General features: G+C 38.1%; 2 protein-coding genes across 3 annotated transcripts in view; both read left to right on the forward strand.

Moving 5' to 3' along the window:
* The window catches only part of LOC137625085 (serine-rich adhesin for platelets-like), a 78,728-nt gene extending 77,619 nt beyond the window's left edge, over positions 1-1,109 (forward strand). The window contains exon 7 of the mRNA XM_068356016.1: positions 714-1,109. Within this exon, the coding sequence (XP_068212117.1) occupies positions 714-1,109 (396 nt within the window). The remainder of the gene's footprint in view (positions 1-713) is intronic.
* LOC137624248 (serine-rich adhesin for platelets-like) overlaps positions 1,059-21,637 on the forward strand; it is an 84,912-nt gene continuing 64,333 nt past the window's right edge. The window contains exons 1-4 of one of the 2 annotated variants that reach the window (XM_068354761.1): positions 1,059-1,443; positions 2,485-3,228; positions 19,108-20,328; positions 20,401-20,486. In XM_068354761.1, the coding sequence (XP_068210862.1) occupies positions 1,201-1,443; positions 2,485-3,228; positions 19,108-20,328; positions 20,401-20,486 (2,294 nt within the window). In that variant the 5' untranslated portion in view covers positions 1,059-1,200. Of the gene's footprint in view, positions 1,444-2,484; positions 3,229-19,107; positions 20,487-21,637 lie in introns of both variants that reach the window. The other variant, XM_068354760.1, reaches the window with a different exon arrangement.

A 21,637-nucleotide genomic window follows, 5' to 3' on the forward strand; every position in this document is an offset into this window, starting at 1 on the left:
GTTGGAAGAAATGACACATTTTAAAGATAGTTACTCGAACTTTTCCGCCATCACCAGCCCCTGAAGTAAGTCCCGGCTGCAATCTTAAGTGAGGTTACAATGAGCTATGGGGATGGGGGAGGTCGATTGCCAGCCCCCTACCGGCAGGTAACTACCCTGCCGGTCGTATTCCAGCCTTTCCTTTTATCCATCTGTAATAAATGATTCAGGTTTGTATAGTTAGGAAAAATACAATAGTCATATTTATGTACCCTGCAACACAAGAATTTATCAGTTGTTAACAGGTTTGCAGGACTTGAATGAACAAGATCTCAGGGTTAGGTGTGATGGCTAATCTCAGTCTCCTGAACACATATAGTAAGACATACAGTATATCCTGATACGTGAAATTTCCTTCTCATGCTTTGTTCATATTGTTGGGTTTAATGTTGACAACCTTTCAAACCAAACCACCTATTTCAGTAGTTTTTGTTGAACATGATTATCATACATATACAGTATAAGGATTATAGGCCACTCCAACTATGCTAATTCAAGGACAGTTAAATATGTATATATATCTCTCTCTCTCTCTCTCTCTCTCTCTCTCTCTCTCTCTCTCTCTCTCTCTCTCTCTCTCTCTCTCTCTCTCTCTTTTTTTTTGGTTTTATAGCCAATTTCATTGCTTCCTGACAATTATGTATGGTGTTGTATTTTGTATTCATTTATTTCAGGAACAGACACAGATTGATGAAAAACTTCACATTGTGCTGATATTTGATGACCAAGATTCTAGCCTTCAAAGCTTCAAGTATCCTTTTGTAACCACTATTTTTGAAAAGGATTTTGACTTTTCTTCAGCCCATACATCAGTGAAGGGCTTAATACCCCCCAACCAAAATGCTCTTTTTGTGGTGATGTGTGGCATCAGAACAGTTTTTGAACTAAATGTTGAATCAGACTGCAGAAGAGAAGGATGCTTCCAAAAGTTAAACAGAATTAGCCCAACCCTGACTGATTCTAGGAGTCTATTGAAAGAACTTGTGTCAAGGGCTCTCCTCTTTAGAAAACGTGTTACAGAAGGCAATTCAAGGCACCGCGTAGTGTTTTCCAGCCTTGTACCCCCCTAGTCTTTATCACATTGACAAGTATGCAGTTGATAATCATTACACGCAGTGTAATCACAAAGCACCATTACACTCTAAAGAGTATTTTGCTGTTATGAACTCCGTTCTTAATGATGTTATGAAAAATTACAATACCTGGGCCAAACAAGATGCTGCTGGTCAAGGTTTCACTGGTTGGGATATGGAGAGAGGTTTTACAACCTTCCGTCATGAACAGGATGGAGTGACGCTGGTTCCCGCTTGTCAAGAAGCACGTAGGAAGGCTTTAAGGGATTTCATAGAGCACACTCAGTCCCTTTCAGTGCCAAGAGCCCAGGAATTCAGTATTAATAGCAAAGTAAGTTTAATGAAGATAGTTTTTTTTTACTACTAAGGGCCTCGGTATTTAGTCTGAAAGGATTCATACAATTAATTTTACCTCTACCAACGAAGTTGGAAGGAGAGGTAACTTAGGTTTCGCCCATATTTGTCTTTGTGTTTGTTAGTGTGTGTTAAGGTCAAGAAATAAGCTGCTACTTTGGAGGTCTGCACTCTACTAAGTGCTCCTCTAGTTATTATTATTACCTCCAAAGTTAGAAGGAGGTTATGTTTGTTTGTGAACAGCTTCCTGACCGCAATTTTAATCGTAGAGTAATGAAACTTGCAGGGATTAATTGTTACATAAAAAACTGGAAAAATAAAAATTTGGGAAGTCAAGGTCATGGTCAACCAAAACAAAAATCCAATTCACGTACATAATCAGCCATAAGTTTGGAGATCATTGTCACAGACTTCCAATTTGGTTAATATTTGAGTGTATGGAAATTCATGGCAATTAATACATGTTAATATCAAAGGTCGAGGCTTAGTCCAAGGTCAAGTAAATGGTCAAATTCCGGTCATCAGCCATACGGCCACAATATTAATTGTAGAGTAATGAAACTTGCAGGGATTTTAAACCATTATGTTAAGAACTGGAAATTATTCAATTTTGGAAGGTCAGATTCACGGACAAGCAAAAGGTCCGGAAATAAGGTCTGCGCTCTACTGAATGCCCCTCTAGTTTATATACTGTAATACACATCAATGATGGTTTAGATTAAAGTAAGTTTCATGAAAAAATATATTTTTTTTAAATATGTGACAATTATCTCCCAAGAGTTACAAAGGCTAAATTTGGTAGTTTCCATATTCAGATTTTTAAGATTTTTTTTAATCATGTTTCTTTAAAAGAAATTAAATTTTTATCTGGCATTTTGGAGCTTATAAAATGCAAGTTTATAATTTGGGGTTGATTTAGAACTTCAATTCAGTTGGAAATTGTGTACAGTGATTGATTCTAGTTGTTATAAATGAGAAGTTTTTGTTAAAATTTACTTTTTATTCTTTTCTCTTACAGGAAGTGAAGTTCATTCCAACGGCAATCACACTGGTGTTTGATGAAACGGAATATTTTTTGTCTCGCATAAAGTATCGGAATTTATTTCATCTGAGTACTAAATATGCATACATACGTTATCAGGATGTTCATCTTAAATTAGGGTCCCAAAGGAATGCCGGAGAGAGAATGCTCTATATTGTCTTTGGTGGAATAGATTCTATTCTCAACTTCAGAGAAGATCTTGATTGCAAAGCTTCCAATTGCATTTCACCGTTAAAGAGGATCGATCCTTTTTTGGATGGAGATCAAGCTCTGAGTAATGCGCTTATATCGTGTGCCTTATCACTAAGGAAAGAAATTGAAAATGCAAACGAGAGCAAAGTCATTTTTTCCACATTGCTTCCCATTGACCTTAAGGCTTATGATGAACACGCTATAAGGGAACACTTTCATAAATGCAAGCATCAAGCCAAGTATCGCCCAAAAGCATTGTTAGAGAGGGATAGCAGAACCCTTGCCCTTGCCGTGAAAACTTTCAATACCTGGGCTCGGTTAGATGCCCACATTCAAGGGTTTTATGACTGGAATGTGGAGGAGCTGATTTCAGGCATTACTGTGGGCTCAGAAGTTATATATTTGCCTGATTTCAAATTTGACGGTCGCTCAATTAATTGGAAATGGCAAACAATCAAGACTGAAGTTGTTACTACTTCAGTGAAAAAGACATTTGAATTTATTGATCAGATTAACGAAAAAAATAAGGTAGGTCTTGCTTTTGTTTAATTTTGTATTTTTTTTCCATACAGTAACAAGGTAATTGAAACCAATCAATTATCTTCATTACCGAAGGGTTTTGATAAATAATTTTAGAGGCTTTATGTAATTAGAAGATATGTCTGCCCAGATGGTTAACTTTCTTGATATGGCTGGCTAGTGTATAATGTGGAGAAGGAATTGGAAGCGTTGGCCACAGAAATTAGTGGAATGAGCTAAATCCTATCTCATTTAGTATTGTATGAAGCCTAGGCATGTTAACCCTGGACAGGTACGCTCCTCGGACACCCCTTTAAGGGTATACTCGGACGCGAACGACCCCGACGCCAAAAAAAATTCTTGAAAAATCAGTTTTTGCAGTAACCTCCTTTTTTCTTTTGCCAAAAAAAACTTCAATGAATGCTTAAAACAACTGTAAAGATAAATACTACTCATCTGCAGAAAAACTATTTATTATAAATATTTAAAAAAATTAAGTAGAAAAAAAAAGACCTGACATAAAAATTCATAAAAAAAAAGTTTATACATATATACACAAATCCTTTTAGGAATTGATTCTTGAATGTTTAGGACACATCTTGATGTATTTTGGATGAAGTCAGACCCATGGAGGTGAAGATCTGAAATGAGAAAAAAAGGGTAACTTTTTTTGGCCAAAAAAATTTGTCCAAATTTCATGAATTTTTTTGGGTACCCAAATGAAATAGGAAGTGGCTAATTTTTTTAGGGAATAAACATATGTTATCCTAAAATAGGAATATGTAAAAAAATCTTCATTATTTTGTAAATTACATTTATATCAGGGGCCATATCTAAAGGTAATTTTTTGAGTACTTAGAAATTTCGTAAAAAAATACATATATTTAATATATAATATGATATTTATGCAGTTAAAAATATACCAAAATATCACAAATTCTATAGGGAACAAGAATATATATAGATAGGGCAGCTTACGCTTTGGATATGTCCACAAAATGGCCGCCAACCACACTGACTCAGACTCCCTAATCTGCCACTTGAAATGTAGGAAGGGTATGTCAATTTCAAGGTGTTATTTACTAATCTAATTATTATTGGATATGCATAAAAATTGTATGGTGGGTTGCTGGATAATTGTCGATTATTTTACGACTATAAAATTAAAATTCTGACCCAAAAAAAATTTTTTGAAGGGAAATAAAATCGAAAAAAAAAAATGTAAACCAATATAATATTTTAGCTAAAAAAATTTGATGATATTCAATCAAAAAAAAAAAGTAAACAAAATTTTCCGACAAATAAACATCTAGAGGAATCATTACTCTGTGATAGTTCCTTAGTACGTAGTAATTTTGAAAGAATTGGGAAAAAACGAAAAAATGGCAATCACCGGAAAATCGAACACATACCTATATATACGCCATATCTGGCTAAAAAAAAGATAGGCATGGGTAGCCAGATCATCTAGAAACACTTTCCAACACTATAAAAATATAAGTTTTGCGACACTACTTGCCAATTCCTTACGGTAACATGACTAAGCGAAAAAATGCAAAACAAATAAAAAGGGGCACTCGCGGAAAAATGGCTAACATTCTAATATACGGCATTTCAGAAAAAAAAAAGTTCAGCCACGTGCTAGGCAAACCAACAAGGCACATTTTCCGACAAATAAACATCTAAATGAATCATTACTCTGTGATAGTTCCTTAGTACGTAGTAATTTTGAAAGAAATGGGAAAAAACGAAAAAATGGCAATCACAGGAAAATCGAACACATACCTATATATACGCCATATCTGGCTAAAAAAAAACGATAGGCATGGGTAGCCAGATCATCTAGAAACACTTTCCAACACTATAAAATTATAAGTTTTGCGACACTACTTGCCAATTCCTTACGGTAACATGACTAAGCAAAAAAATGCAAAACAAATAAAAAGGGGCACTCGTGGAAAAATGGCCATTCTAATATACGGCATTTCAGAAAAAAAAACTTCAGCCACGTGCTAGGCAAACCATCAAGGCACATTTTCCGACAAATAAACATATAAATGAATCATTACTCTGTGATAGTTCCTTAGTACGTAGTAATTTTGAAAGAAATGGGAAAAAAACGAAAAAATGGCAATCACAGGAAAATCGAACACATACTTATATATACGCCATATCTGGCTAAAAAAAAAATAGGCATGGGTAGCCAGATCATCTAGAAACACTTTCCAACACTATAAAAATATAAGTTTTGCGACACTACTTGCCAATTCCTTACGGTAACATGACTAAGCAAAAAAATGCAAAACAAATAAAAAGGGGCACTCGCGGAAAAATGCCCAACATTCTAATAAACGGCATCTCAGATAAAAAAAAAGACATGCACGTGTTAGCCCAACCATCAAGGCACACTTTCTAACACATAAACATGAAAAAAAAATCAATAATATACGGCAATTCCTTACTACGTAGTAAATTTTTACAAATATTGAAAAAAAACAGAAATTGGCAACCGCAGTTAAATACCCAATATACCAATAACTACGTCATATCTGACAAAAACAAAATCACGCATGGGTAGCCAGATCATCTAGACACACTTTCCAACACTAAAAAAGCAAAAGTTTTACGACACTATTTCGCAATATCTTACGGAAAAATGACTTGGCAAAAAAATGAAAAAAAAATGAAAAAGGGGGTACTCGCGGTAAAATGCCCGACATTCTAATATACGGCATCTCAGATAAAAAAAAAAGACATGCACGTGTTAGCCCAACCATCAAGGCACACTTTCTAACACATAAACATGAAAAAAAAAAAGAATAATATACGGCAATTCCTTACTACGTAGTAATTTTTACAAATATTGAAAAAAAACAGAAATTGGTAACCGCAGTTAAATACCCAATATACCAATAACTACGTCGTATCTGACAAAAACAAAGTCATGCATGGGTAGCCAGATCATCTAGACACACTTTCCAACACTAAACAAGCAAAAGTTTTACGACACTATTTGGCAATATCTTACGGAAAAATGACTTGGCAAAAAAATGAAAAAAAATGAAAAAGGGGCACTCGCGGTAAAATGGTCCTCGTGGTGATGAACGACATTTTAACTAAAAAAAAAAATCATGCACATGGTAGCCAAACAATCCACCAAGACTTTCCACAACTGATAACCTATACAAGTTGCACCATTCTCCGACAATTTCATAATACGTAATAACTTTGATAATTATGCAAACTACCTTAGAAGGGTAAACTCGGTCGCGCTCGACCCCGACGCGTCTCAGAAATCGGGGAAGGAGTACAGCTACAGCAATGCACATCTGGACACTACTAGAGCGTGTAGGGGAGACACCTCCTGCAGGTCGATCACCCACAATTTCAGTCACGGGGGTGAGTCACGTGAGAAAAACCTGTTTTTTTTTTACGCTCGGGGTCGCGAACGACCCATCGTACCTATCCAGGGTTAAGAGAATGGGATTAGGGGAATTGAAAATTGTAATGTTAAATTGTAATTGTTAACTTTTCTATTTGCTGAAAATAAGTTCTGCATACCATATATCTGAGTAAACTTTTCAGCCATTAGCATTCTGGGATTGCAAAAACAGCTATCGGCTGTGCTTGCTTCATTGCCCCCTTTTACTTTTTTTTTTTTTTATTTTTTTTTATTATTATTATTATTATTATTGTTATTAATATTGAAGCTTTTGATTTGCTCAGGTCTTAGAACTGTGTGTATTCTGTTTCTTTGGTGGAGCTAAAGCTTGAGTGACCTTTAGTTTATCCTGTAAAGCTTTTAGCTTACATTGTAGCTTGTTCAGCTAATAACATATTGATGAAAACTGTCCCCCTAGCAGCTTTAAGTGTAGCACACACATTTGAGAATAGAGACATGTATGTCTGCCATAAAGAGACAAATCCCAGGTAGCCTGGACGAAACCATATCACCCTTTGCCATTTGTTTTAATAGTTTATATAGGACATATCTGTTTTGACGTTGTTACTATTTTATTGTTAACTTGTTCTCATCATTTATTTATTTCCTTATTTCCTTTCCTCACTGGCCTATTTTTCCCTATTGGAGCCCTTGGGCTTATAGCCTCTTGCTTTTCCAACTAGGGTTGTAGCTTGGCTAGTAATGATGATAATAATATTCTCATAAACTGCCAAGGGGAAAGAAAAGGTTATTCCATCTGTCATAGTATTTCATTTTTATTTTTTTAGAACCCAAGGGCTCGGAGTAGGGAATTTCATATTCACTTGGTGTGCGTACTATGTCGAGTAGCATTAACCAAAAATATCCTTTGTGTTACCCTAGTGGAAAAGTCCCTATTTAAAGTTCTGTCAGACTTGAGTTCGAGACCCACTCAAGCTCACTAGTTTCTTTAGTGTCTTTAACCTTGCCATCCTTCTGAGCAAAGTGGGGTGTTGGGTGTGGAGGAGCATTTAGGTCTACTTTTCGAGCCATCAGCAGCTACTGCCTGGTCCTGGCTTGGAAGGAGAGAGAGCTTGAGTGCTTTTCATATATATTACAGTAGGGTCCCGAATTATGCGAGAATTTGGTCGATTAATGACATCGTATAAATGGAAAATCGCTTATTTCGAAACACAACTAACAGAAATAATTCCATTGCGGCCATGGCAACCAGCAATTTGCCTATTCAAATGTGTTTACTACCCATTTCCAATACTTTCTTTGTACTATACTGTATTTCTTTATAATATCAAATTGTTCTTGTAAATAGATCATACATTTAATATACTTTAAAGTTCTAATAACTTGAAAAATGGTTAAAATTACAACCAGGATAGGTGTAAACACCTTATATTTCCCGTTGTAACACGACCCAAAATACAGACAAATTTTAATGTTTGTCATATCTATTGTATAAGACAACTGGTGAATAGCAAAACCACTCTATAGACTAGCTTTTGTTGAATGATTGAAAATCCAGAATTAACAAAATAAAGGCGATTTTATATCATGCGTTTCCTAAACACGCCAAAAAGCACAATAAAAAACAACCAATGTTTTGTTTCCGTTTATCTCTGATCATAACGAAGAAACAGACGCACTTACTCATCTGTTAGTTTTTGCATCGACAGCAATCTTATCAGTATTGATTATATGTTGAATTTGTTATTACCAATGTTCTAATTATTTTTTATTAGAACTTTCAAATAAATGAAATGAATGCCATTTATGAAATGTTTTTTCTTTATGATGCCGCCTGAAACGGAAACCTTCCATTTGTTTACGCTCCATCTTCGATCATAATAAACAAACGAATGCATTAAACACACATGATCTAAGTCATAACTAATGATATTACAAACATTTAGTAAACATTATGTTATTACAAATATTTTACTTACCGTATCCATATAAATTCCTAAATTCGTAGCAAAGCTGGAAATTTTTTTTTCCTTATGCGTTTAATCCACAATAGCAAACTGCCGCTAATGACAGAGTGATAACTTACGATAATTCTAAAACTGTTACGAAAGATAATTGTCCTTTCCATATCCAAAATACTTTTCCTAACTTCAGTCAACTTGTACCCACCTCAATTATGGATCCATATGCAAAAAAGGTAAAAGAAGAAAGTACTAGGCCTATTTTTAAAGTCACCGAACAATTAGGTTACCGCTATAACGTTCGATGAGAGAGAGAGAGAGAGAGAGAGAGAGAGGATGGTTTTAAAGTACTAAACAATAAATATGATAGGTTATAACACATTGGTGTTTATGTAATATTAACTGTATAGATGGTTTGAATAAGTTAAGAAATGGTGTAAACAATTCTTTGTTATTGTATTCGCGCGGAAGCTAGACATCAGCTGATCTGATCACAGCCAAAAGTAAAACAAAAATAAGTTAGCAATACTCGATTTTTAAAACACACCCCGAAATTTAACAACATAAGTACATGTTTTATTATAGTGCAATTAACATTTAAAGAGTAAAAATTTTCTGGAATAGAATGGTGTTTCCTAAAAAATAGTGGTTTGCGGACGAAATCGGTTACCGTATTTTAAGCTATGATTAAAATGGATGTATACACGGTATAATTTTTTCGTTTTGTATTTAATTGACACTTCAAGAAAACCGATTTTGGTTTCTTCATCTATTTGTAAGTATTGTATAACGAGAGAGAGAGAGAGATAGAGAGAGAGAGAGAGAGAGAGATAGAGAGAGAGAGAGAGAGAGAGAGAGAGAATCAGCTGTTGTACTTGAATGCCGTGTTTTTGTTTCGTGTACCCCCTGAAGCGAGGAATTGATCGCCACAACTAACAATATTCATGTTAATTTCATTCTTAAACTCAAGTTGCCATATGTGAACTATGGTTTTATTTCTTACGGAGAGAGAGAGAGAGAGGGGGGGGGATTTCTGCCATCTGCCATCAAATCTCTCTCTCTCTCTCTCTCTCTCTCTCTCTCTCTCTAGATTTTATTTTACCGTCTACTCTACAAAACCAATGTTTGCAAATCAAATGTATACTGTTTAAAATATGACAAAATATTGACGACTCGTTACCGAAGTTTAGGCTATTCACTGCCGATAAACGAACCCAGTCTACTCGTGAAAACCTTGAACGCCCAGAGGGAAAAATAAGGCTTTTAAATATACTGTACTAAACAAAAATAATGCTTTAATATACCATCATTAACACTACCATTACAATTATCGTAAGGTTGGAGAAAGATAAAGATTGCCGAGAACGTAACCACATTTCTGTTTACATTTTGTCAGCTGGACTCGCACAGTTAACAGTTGATTTCATTGTTGATGTGGAATTTTATCCTTAAATAGGCTATTCATTATGAAATTATGTTAATGAAATGTAATGTTAATATTGTTTTGTAACATTTATTATAAATCACCGTATTTAGGGCTACCAATATACTTAAAAAGACAATAGATTTGATACATTTTGTAGTGCTTGACTCGCGAACTTTGAACAGCCTCGCAGATACAGAAAATTTATTTTTGAATAATAGGGATCGCGGAAAAGGGGAATCGTGTAATTCGAACACGCTTAATTCGGGACCCTACTGTATATATATATAATATATATATATATATATATATATACACACATTATATACATATATATATATATATATATATACACACACACAGTAGGGTCCCGAATTATGAGTGTTCGAATTATACGATTCCCCTTTTTTGCGACCTCTATTTTTCAAAAATAAATTTTCTGTATCTGCGAAACTGTTCAAAGTCTGCGAGTCAAGCACTATAAAATGTATTAAATCTATTGTCTTTCTAAGCATATTGGTAGCCCTAAATACGGTGATTTATAATAAATTTTACAAAACAATATTAACATTACATGTTATTAACATAATTTCATAATGAATAGCCTATATAAGGATAAAATTCCACAACAACAATGAAATCAACTGTTACCTGTGCGAGTCCAGCTGACAAAATGTAAACAGAATTGTGGTTACGTTCTCGGCAATCATTATCTTTTTCCAACCTTACGATAATTGTAATGGTAGTGTTAATGATGGTATATTAAAGCATTATTTTTGTTTAGTACAGTATATATAAAAGCCTTATTTTTCCCTCCGGGCATTCAAGGTTTTCAAGAGTAGACTGGGTTCGTTTATCGGCAGTGAATAGCCTAAACTACGGTAACAAGTCGGCAATATTTTGTCATATTTTAAACAGTACACATTTGATTTGCAAAGATTAGTTTTGTAGAGTAGACGGTAAAATTAAAATTCTCTCTCTCTCTCTCTCCTCTCTCTCGAGAGAGAGAGAGAGAGAGAGAGAGAGAGAGAGAGAGAGAATTTGATGGCAGAAATCCTCTCTCTCTCTCTCTCTCTCTCTCTCTCTCTCTCTCTTCCGTAAGAAATAAAACCCTAGTTAACATATGGCAACTTGAGTTTAAGAATGAAATTAACATGACAATTGTTAGTTGTGGCGATCAATTCCTCGCTTCAGGAGGTACAGTACACGAAACAAAAGCACGGCACTCGATTACAACAGCTGATTCTCTCTCTCTCTCTCTCTCTCTCTCTCTCTCTCTCTCGTGTTATACAATACTTACAAATAGATGAAGAAACCAAAATCAGTTTTCTTAAAGTGTCAATTAAATACAAAACAAAAAAATTCTACCGTGTATACATCCATTTCAATCATAGCTTAAAATACGGTATCTGATTTCGTCAGCAAACCACTAGTTTTTAGGAAACACCATTCTATTCCAGAAAATTGTTACTCTTTAAATAGTCAATTGCGCTATAATAAAACATGTACCTGGGTTTTTAAATTTCGGATGTGTTTTAAAAATCGAGTATTGCTGACTTCTTTTTGTTTTACTTTTGGCTGTGATTAGATCAGCTGATGTCTAGCTTCAGCTCTCACGAATATGTGCATATGAATACGTTAACAAAGAATTGTTTACACCATTTCTTAATTTATTCAAACCATCAATACAGTTAATATTACATAAGGACCAATGTGTTATAAACTATATTTATTGTTTAGTACATTTAAAACCATCTCTCTCTCTCTCTCTCTCTCTCTCTCTCTCTCTCTCTGTCACATCGAACGTAATAGCGGTAACCTAATTGTTCGATGACTTTAAAAATTGGCCTAGTACTTTCTTCTTTTACCATTTTTGCATATGGTTTTCCTAACTGAAGTTAGGAAAAGTATTTTGGATATGGAAAGGACAATTATCTTTCGTAACAGTTTAGAATTATCGTAAATTATCATTCTGTCATTAGCAGCAGTTTGCTATTGTGGATTAAACGCATAAGGAAAAAAAAGGTTTCCAGCTTTGCTACGAATTTAGGAATTTATATGGATACGGTAAGTAATAACATAATGTTTACTAAATGTTTGTAATATCATTAGTTATCACTTTGATCATGTGTGTTTAATGCGTTCGTTTGTTTATTATGATCGAAGATGGAGCGTAAACAAATGGAAGGTTTCCGTTTCAGGCGGCGTCATAAAGAAAAACATTATATAAATGGCATTCATTTAATTTATTTGGAAGTTCTTAGAAAAAAAAATTAAGTAGAGCATTGGTAAAAACAAATTCAACATATAATCAATATTGGTAAGATTGCTGTGGATGCAAAAACTAACCTATACACAGATGTGTAAATGCGTCTGTTCGTTATGATCAGAGATAAACGTAAACAAAACCTTGGTGTTCGTTTTCTATTGTGCTTTTTGGCGTGTTTAGGAAACGCATGATATAAAATCGCCTTTATTTTGATAATTTTGGATTTTCAATCATACAACAAAAGCTAGTCTATAGAGTGATGGTTTTGCTATTCACCTGTTGTCTTAAACAATAGATATGACAAACATTAAAATTTGTCTGTATTTTGGGTCGTGTTATAACGGGAAATATACAGTGTTTACACCCATCCTGGTTGTAATTTTAACCATTTTTCAAGTTATTAGAACTTTACAGTATATTAAATATTTGATTTATTTACAAGATCAATTTGATATTATAAAGAAATACAGTACAGTTCAAAGAAAGTAATGGAAAAGGGTAGTAAACACGTCTGAATAAGCAAGTTGCCGGTTGCCATGGCCAAATGTAATTATTTCTGTTAGTTGTGTGTTTCGAAATCTGCGATTTTCCATTTATACGAGGTCATTCATCAACCAAATTCTCGCATAATTCGGGACCCTACTGTGTATATATATATATATATATGTGTGTGTGTGTGTGTATATATATATGTGTGTGTGTGTGGTGTATATATATATATATATATATAAATTATATATATATATATATAAAAATTATATATATATATATATATATACTGTGTGTATATATAGACAGTGGAACCTCTACATACGAATTTAATCCGTTCCAGAACCAACTTCGGATGTAGAAAATGTTCGGATGTTGAAACGAATTTTCCCATAAGAATACATTGAAATAGGATTAATCCGTGGTTGAGCCCAAAAACCTATGATAACTTCTTAATAAACTGTACTACACATAATTTTCCCATGAGAATAATGAACACTAAATTAGATAATAGACATGTAAATAAGAAGAATTAGCAAAAAATGATAAATAAGAAACGGGTTTTTAGCGTCACTTTACCTTAGAAACTCCAGCGCAGGTGTTGTTAGTCTTGCTACGCAGAGAGGAGACGGACGGGCGGCGAGGAGGTAGAGAGGTTAACTACGATAAACGTACACAACCGTAACTTATTCTAACTTACACTAAGTGAACTTTAACATAACTTAGCTTTTTTTTTTTATAATTTATATTTTTTTTTTACATTTTCTTTTTTTCTTTTTGATGATTAATTTTAATCACTTTCACTCTCTACACTTAAAATTGATTGAATTTTTTTCTCTTCACTCTTTGCTGTTTTCTTTGAACCACTTCCTTCCTCTTCATCACGAGTTCGCTTCGTAGTTTTTTTAAAGAAGCTATCGATAGAAAGTTGCTTGGTACAGCTTTTCAGAATGTTTCGAAAATAAGTTAGGGAAACATCATCAAACTGCGCAACTACACGACAAACCTGCAATTTCTTTGGATGGTATTTGTCGATGAAATCGACCACGTCTTGATATTTTCCTAACACCTCTTTTATTTGCACGGAACTTATTGCAAGTTCACTCATGCTTTTCAATAATTCCTTGCTTTACTTCTAAAGAAAGCATTCCCTTATTCCTTTTTTCACCACTACCACTACCACTTTCAAAACTAAGCCTTTTAGGACCCATGATTTTCGTAAAATACCGTAAAAGGATGAACGTAAAAAATCACGATTAAAACACAATTAATAGCAGAACGCACAGGGCACAACCACACAAAGCCAACGAGAACAGAGGACTGACCCAAGCCACGCTAATTGAGGGTCCCTCCGAGGTTGAAGTGCTGCCTTCTATTGGCGGAAATAAAAAAACACATCAGGCGCTATGAGCACCGACTGCGCATACGAGTATTGTTTACTTCGGGTGTAGAGTAGGAATGTGTTCGAATTGTACTTCGCGTGTCGAAAAATTCGGATACAACCGGTACGACGAAAATTGCTTACTTCGTGTGTCGAAATAAAATTCGGGTGTCGAGTCAAAAATTTGCTCGAATTTTACTTCGGATGTTGGAAAATTCGGATGTAGATACGTTCAGATGTAGAGGTTCCACTTATATATATATATATATATACATATACAGTATATATATATATATATATACATATACAGTATATATATATATATATATATATACATATATATATATATATACAGGTATATATATATATATATATATTTATGCGTAAAAATCACAGGAAAACGTGATGCTCAGATGCCGAAGAACCACAAGGAAAATGAAAATAGGAAATATACGATTAAGTCCTGTCTTGTTTCGTGATACTTCTTCAGGACTTAATCGTATATTTCGTATTTTCATTTTTCCTGTGGTTCTTCTGCATATATATATATATATATATATATAATATATATATATATGTATATATATTATATATATCACATACATATATATAGTGTATATATATTTGTTCCAACTCTGAGACTTACCCCAAACTACTTTTTTGTGGGCAGATTACTTATCTATTTTTTCAGATTTTTTAAAGTTGCTTATAGTTTAAAGAATTAATTTACAGTAATAAAGTTAAGTATAAAAATTAGGTATGGTAATCCATAAATCAAGAATGGTTGTTACTAGTAATCTAGACCAGTGAAGAGTTTAGAATATGGATTATTTTATACAGTTTTTAATTCCTTCACTGGCATCCCACCTTTGTCAGTAGGGGAGTCAGCATTATAGAGATTTTACTTTTGGAGAAGCTGAAAGATAGCCATAGGGCTTATAGCAAGGTATAAATTACCCAACCTTTAGTTAGGGAGTGGTTAGGTGGGGTAGCCTGGGTAGCCGGCCATCCCACTGACACACGCACACCCCTATGTTTTTTCATCACTTTTTATTTTTGGCTCGGAGAGAGTGGACGTAAATGTGTCTCCTCCCAACTGTTTTTCTATCTGTTGACTTTTCTTCTTTTGTTTTTATGTATATTTTACATTCTTGTGGTGTTTCTATATACAGTATATATAATAATTCATCATTACTTTTCTTCGTTGACGACACCGCTCTCCCTTGCTTTACGTTGGCAGTCAGCAGAGAGAGTACATAGTTTGAAGCATGTTCATGTGCTTCTCGGGGACTCCTTTCCCCTCTTTCTACAACAAGCTAATTAATTTTGAATTATAACTTTTTTTTTTTTTTTTTTTTTTTTTACTACAGCACTCGATGCCGTACTCATTCATTCTGTGATGGCAGCCAGCGAAGGGCGTGCATAGTCTTTAGCATATGCTTTTTCCTCTCAGGGAACTCCTTTCCCTGCTGGGTTAGGTTGTTCTCCCGAGAGGTCTTTGTTGGCTATTATTTTTGTTTGAATAAATTTATATTTTATCTTTTATTTAACGCTAACGTCGCCACGCTCCTTCGTTCGGCGATGGCAGCTGTTGGAAGGAGTACATAATCATCAGGTTCCTGCACCTCTTGGGGGACACCTTTCCTGATTTTTTTCCTTTCATTCCTTTTGTTTTTTCCTCGGCGCTAGCGAGATTGCACTTCTGCGTTCAATTAAGCTGGCCGATGTAAGGAGTACGAAGTCGGACGTTTCTGGTCATGCCTAGTTTTCGCCTTCTCCGTTTGCACCTGCGGCAGTTCCAGACCATCACACTAGTGTAGGCTTTCCCCGTATGGAATCGGTCCTCTCCTGAGCAGTTGCTGTGTAGAGCTCCTTGGTTCTTTGGCAGTAACCCAGAGAATAAGCTTCGGCTTCTTTCTTAGGCAACAATCTATGTCAACCTTCAATTTTAGCTAGAGAGCTTGTTGAGGGGAGGCAGGGATTGCTGCCCTGGGGGTTTGTCTCCAGGTGTTGGAACTTCTCTTCCGACGTAGAGTCCCTCCACCAGCCACTGTTCGGCAATTTTCCTACTTGCGGGGAGAATTGCTGACAGCGGTAGCAGATGTTGCTTGCCTTATCCCACCTGCAGGAGTGACTTCCTTCACCTGTTCGGATTCTCCTTCGGGGATTCCTTCTGTGGTGATTGGATTTGTTCGTTCCTGTCCATCGCGCTGACGTTGGCCTTTCACATATGCGTGGTCGGATCTCTCTGAAGTTTTTCGGGGGTAGCCCAGAGAACAAGCTTCGGCGTCTTTCTTGGGCAACTTATTTCTACCTTCCTTTTGAGCTAAAACTTGTTGAGGGGAAACGGAGAGTGCTGCCTGGAGGCTCGCCTCCAGGTGTTGGAACTTTTCCTTCCGAGGAAGAGTCATTCCACCAGCCATGCCGTTTGCCAGCTTGTGACCATCACTGGCCAGTTCACCAACTCCTGATCGTCACTCTTCAGCTAGTCGTTTGCCAGCTTGTGATCATCACTTGCCAGTTTGCCGTTCGCCAACTCGTGATAGTCACTAATCAACTCTAATTTAGGTCGCTGCTTGTTCTAGCAACCACTTGTCAGTTTTCCTTGAGCTACTTTTCCATCCCAGGTAAGGTTTCTTTCCATGAGGATCTGTTCTGGCTGAGACCCCTTTCTAGGAACCCAACCCAGCACTCCACCGAAGGACGGAGTACTGTAATGCACAAGTGTTATTCTTAGCGCTTGATACCCCACTTACCTCCTGGAGCTTCTTTTCCCACAAGCAGGGGTTTTCTTCTTCTTTGAGCTCTGAAGAGGCCGCGTTCACAATTGACAGGCTTCCTTATCGACTCTCTAGTCCTCGTCCCTTTCGTGGACATTCATCCCTCATAAACGTTCTTTCATCACTTCACGAACTCCACTAGTACTTTTCTACTACGAAGTAGCCTACATGCCATGCGCCTCAAGAACGAAGTTGCCGCTTAATCCTTAGGGTTACTGTCTTCTCATTTCTCCACAAGTTTGAGAGTTTATCAGATCTCAAGACGTGGTTCTTTGGGCCGGTTACTTGAATCAGCTCCTCGGCCCTTCATACCTGCTTCGGGAGACATAACCTGGTGGAGTTATTCCCGCTTTCATTCCCTCGGTTCTAAGGGATTGTACTCAGTGCTGGCTTACGCTATAGCTATAACAACTTGATTGCTAGGATTCTTCCGGCCAGCGAAGTTAGGCAACTGGGGTCCAGTCATTCCTTGGATGGGTGACAACCTGAGAATGACAGAGTTTGTCGGCATCTCTTCTTGCTCTCTGTCTCCGTCAGCCTATGCTCCTTCGGATGTTTGTACAAGAATTTTCAGCCTCCATCCGTGGAATCCTTTCCCGGAAAGGTATATACGACCAACTCTTAGCTTGACTGTCGTGTTCGTCAACCCTCGGACAATGACGCTCTTCCGCAGCCGTAGTTCTCCTGTTGGCCAATGTTCTTTTTTAGAGAATACTCCCTTTATCGTCTTCAAGTGAGAATTTTTCCAGTAGTGGATAATTCCCTCCTACGAGCTCAGAGTTCTCATCTATTTTCGCCAAGGACAGAGAATCCGCACCCCAGCTACAAGAGCATACACTTCTGCCTCTTCCATCCACCTGTTGAAGTGAGGGTGGTTCTCTTTTTAATCTTCGCAATCGGATCATCCAGTCGGACAGGAGAATGTTGTTCATCAAGATATCTCCAAGCTTCTCCGGTCAGTTCTTTCTATAGAATCTCCAGTTTTGTCCTCTCCTTTTGGAATAATTTTGGTCATCAAATTTCTGTCCGGCGAGAAGGATTACGGTCAAGCAAGCAGTTAGTTCAGGATTTCCTGTGCATGTTCGGCCACTAGGACTCATACTCTAGTTTTTATGGACATCCATCTTCAAGGAAGCTTTCTTCTTACATACAGGCTTTCCATGTCAAGGTACGGTGCTTTGGTTTCGATAGCACCTCCAGTTTTCACAAGTGTTTTACCCTTGCGTCAACCTGGTCCTTCAGGATCTGCCTTGTTCTCTGAAGAATTCGGGACGACTCGCTAATCCTAACAGTCTTGGTGGCTTGCCGGGACAATGCGAGTTTAGCCTGATCTGAGGATTGGAGAGTATCTCGAGAGATATCCCGACTTCTTCATCAGAAGCTAGTATACTTAGACATATCATCATCAGCCTGCAGAATTTTCCACAAAACGACAGGGTCCAAGGTGGAGGATGGCGATAGCGCTTCCTTCCTTAGGACAGACTTTCTACCAGCAGTGGTTAAGTCTCATATGTCACCATTTTCACTCTGGTTCATCAAGCCCACATCAGATTAAATCTAACTTCTTCACAGGCAGCCAGATCCCAGGTGCTTCTGCACGAGAGATCTTTCCTTTCATTGGTTCCTTACAAGACCTTAGCAGGAGATGAGCCCGAGAAGAAGGTTGGCAGACAAGAATCAAATCCAGGGAGGGGGGGGGGGCAGCCACTTGCTGTACCACTCATTATCAGAGCCCATTTGGTACCGTCGTTTAAATCTCTCAGTTGCAATCTTCCTACTTTTGGGGAGAATCTCTTTCAGCAGCAGCAGATGTTGGTCACTTTTCTGTCAATGGGAAAGACTACCTTCACTTGTTTGTCTCCCCTTCTGGGGATTCCTCCAGCAGGAATTGGATTAGTCTGCTCCCCTTCCAAGGGGTCTCACTACTTTACGAAGAGGCATGTGTGTATCAAAATGAAAAGAAACTATAAATTTATTTATAATGTTTTAGGATAAATATTAGTAAACAGAGTTGGAGAAGCAATATGAAGATCAGGTGAGTATAGAAATAAATTTTATTATTGATATACCATTTTTCTTTGTACAGTAATACTTGCTGAAAGTAGCAGATTCTCTTTTTTTTGTCACTATTAAATTTGTGTTACTTTTGAACATTCTATGATACCTTTCTTGTATTTCTCAGGTGGAGACTTCAAAATCCCAGCCACCCGCACAAATGAGTAACAGTGCAAAATCCCAGTCACCCGCACAAATGAGTAACAGTGCAAAATCCCAGTCACCCGCACAAATGAGTAACAGTGCAAAATCCCAGTCACCCGCACAAATGAGTAACAGTGCAAAATCCCAGCCACCCGCACAAATGAGTAACAGTGCAAAATCCCAGTCACCCGCACAAATGAGTAACAGTGCAAAATCCCAATCACCCGCACAAATGAGTAACAGTGCAAAATCCCAGCCACCCGCACAAATGAGTAACAGTGCAAAATCCCAGCCACCCGCACAAATGAGTAACAGTGCAAAATCCCAGTCACCCGCACAAATGAGTAACAGTGCAAAATCCCAGTCACCCGCACAAATGAGTAACAGTGCAAAATCCCAGCCACCCGCACAAATGAGTAACAGTGCAAAATCCCAGTCACCCGCACGAATGCATAATAATGCAAACTCCCAGTCACCTGCACAAAGGCCTAACAGTACGAAATCCCAACCACCCACACAAATGCCTAACAATCCGAAATCCCAACAACCAGCACAAATGCCTAATAAGGCGAACTCCCAGTCACCCGCACGAATGCCTAATAAGGCGAACTCCCAGTCACCCGCACGAATGCCTAATAAGGCGAACTCCCAGTCACCTGCACGAATGCCTAATAAGGCGAACTCCCAGTCACCCGCACGAATGCCTAATAAGGCGAACTCCCAGTCACCCGCACGAATGCCTAATAAGGCGAACTCCCAGTCACCCGCACAACGGCCTAACAGTATGAAATCTCAGTCACCCGCACGAATGCCTAATAAGGTGAACTCCCAGTCACCTGCACAAAGGCCTAGCAGTGCAAAATCCCAGCCACCAGCACAAATGCCTAATAGTGCGAACTCCCAGTCACCCGCACAAATGCCTAACAGTGCGAAATCCCAACCACCCGCACGTATGCCTAATAAGGCGAACTCTCAGTCACCCGCACAAAGGCCTAACTGTGCAAAATCCCAGCCACCAGCACAAATGCCTAATAGTGCGAACTCCCAGTCACCCGCACGAATGCCTAACAGTGCAATATCCCAACCTTCCGCACAAATGCCTAATAGTACAAACTCCCAGTCACCCACACAAATGCCTAACAGTGCAAAATCCCAACCTTCCGCACAAATGCCTAATAGTACAAGCTCCCAGTCACCCACACAAATGCCCAACAGTGCAAAATCCCAGCCACCAGCACAAATGCCTAACAGTGCGAACTCCCAGCCACCCACAGAGATGCCTAACTTTTTGAAATCCCAGCCACCCACACAAAGGCCTAACAGTGCGAACTCCCAGCTACCCGTACAAATGCCTAACAGTGGGTAAGTATTCACTATGAATATTTTAGAAAGTATGAGTGTTTTTATTTTAAGAAGATGACTAAGTTTCATTTGTGTAATCTCGTAGGCATGACTAAAAAAGGTCAATTGTTCCTTAACCGAAATACAAACCACGCCATTTACATTGGGTTTACTTTCGGCGTAGCTGAAATTGACGAGCCAATAGATTTTTAACGAGGGTTAACTACCCCCGCGCTAGTTAGCAAGGGGGTAGAGGAAGGGATAGCTTGCTACCCCTCCCCCCCACACACCGGTGAGTTGTCTCACTTCATTTTTGGCTCGGATGATGAGCAGACGTGTCTGTCTATTGTCCTCGCTATTGATAGCCTTAATCTTTTCTTTTGCTTTTCCTCAGCTTGTGTGCTTGGAAGTTGGCCTCGCCCTTCTTTTTTTTTTTCTTTTTTTTTTTTTTTTTTTTTTTTTTTTTTTTATCATGCGCAAGTGCCCTGGACTCGCTGGTCGCCCCTGCGGTACCTTCATGTCGGCGGTCGAAACTGATCCCCACACCCTTTGCCCGCAGTGTTGAGGCCAACGGTGTGACAAGGAAGTAATGTGCAGGGAGTGGTCTACCTCCCAGTGGGAGAAGTTTGCCCGCCGGCGTAAGAAGAAGTCCAAGAGAGACCTTTCTCCTTCAAGGGTTGCCTTGAAGGAGGAAGGCTCCAGGGACTCTTCTTCCGCCGCCCAAACCTCCTCCGAAGCTCCCACTCGACCGGCCTCCGAGTGGTAGCATAGACCCTTGTTCCGTTTCCCTATCTCGTGGTGTGGGAGAGGGCGTCGCCTCCCATAGCGGGGCGGCTCCCCCTCCTCCCCCGGGGGGAGATTTTGATTCTAACGTCGATGACCATAACTCTGTCTCTAACGATGATCTCTTTCAGCTTTGGGCTTCCTTAGGGCTTAAGGGCTTGCCCTCCAAGGAAGCCCTGTTTGACCTTATCCAGTTGGGGGCTGCTGTCAAGCAGTCGCCGGTGATAGCAGAGGCAGACCCTCTGTTTATTGTCGATGTTGTGGTGGCAGAGGCTTCCAACGGATCTGGTCATACCTCTGCTGCTCCTGATGTTGCGGACGTTGCTGAAGGCTCTCCTCCCTCTTCCGAACATCCTTCGAAGGGGAAGGGGGGTCCCACGGTCTCAACT

This window comes from Palaemon carinicauda, chromosome 31, assembly GCF_036898095.1.
Source record: "Palaemon carinicauda isolate YSFRI2023 chromosome 31, ASM3689809v2, whole genome shotgun sequence".
Lineage (NCBI taxonomy): Eukaryota > Metazoa > Arthropoda > Malacostraca > Decapoda > Palaemonidae > Palaemon > Palaemon carinicauda.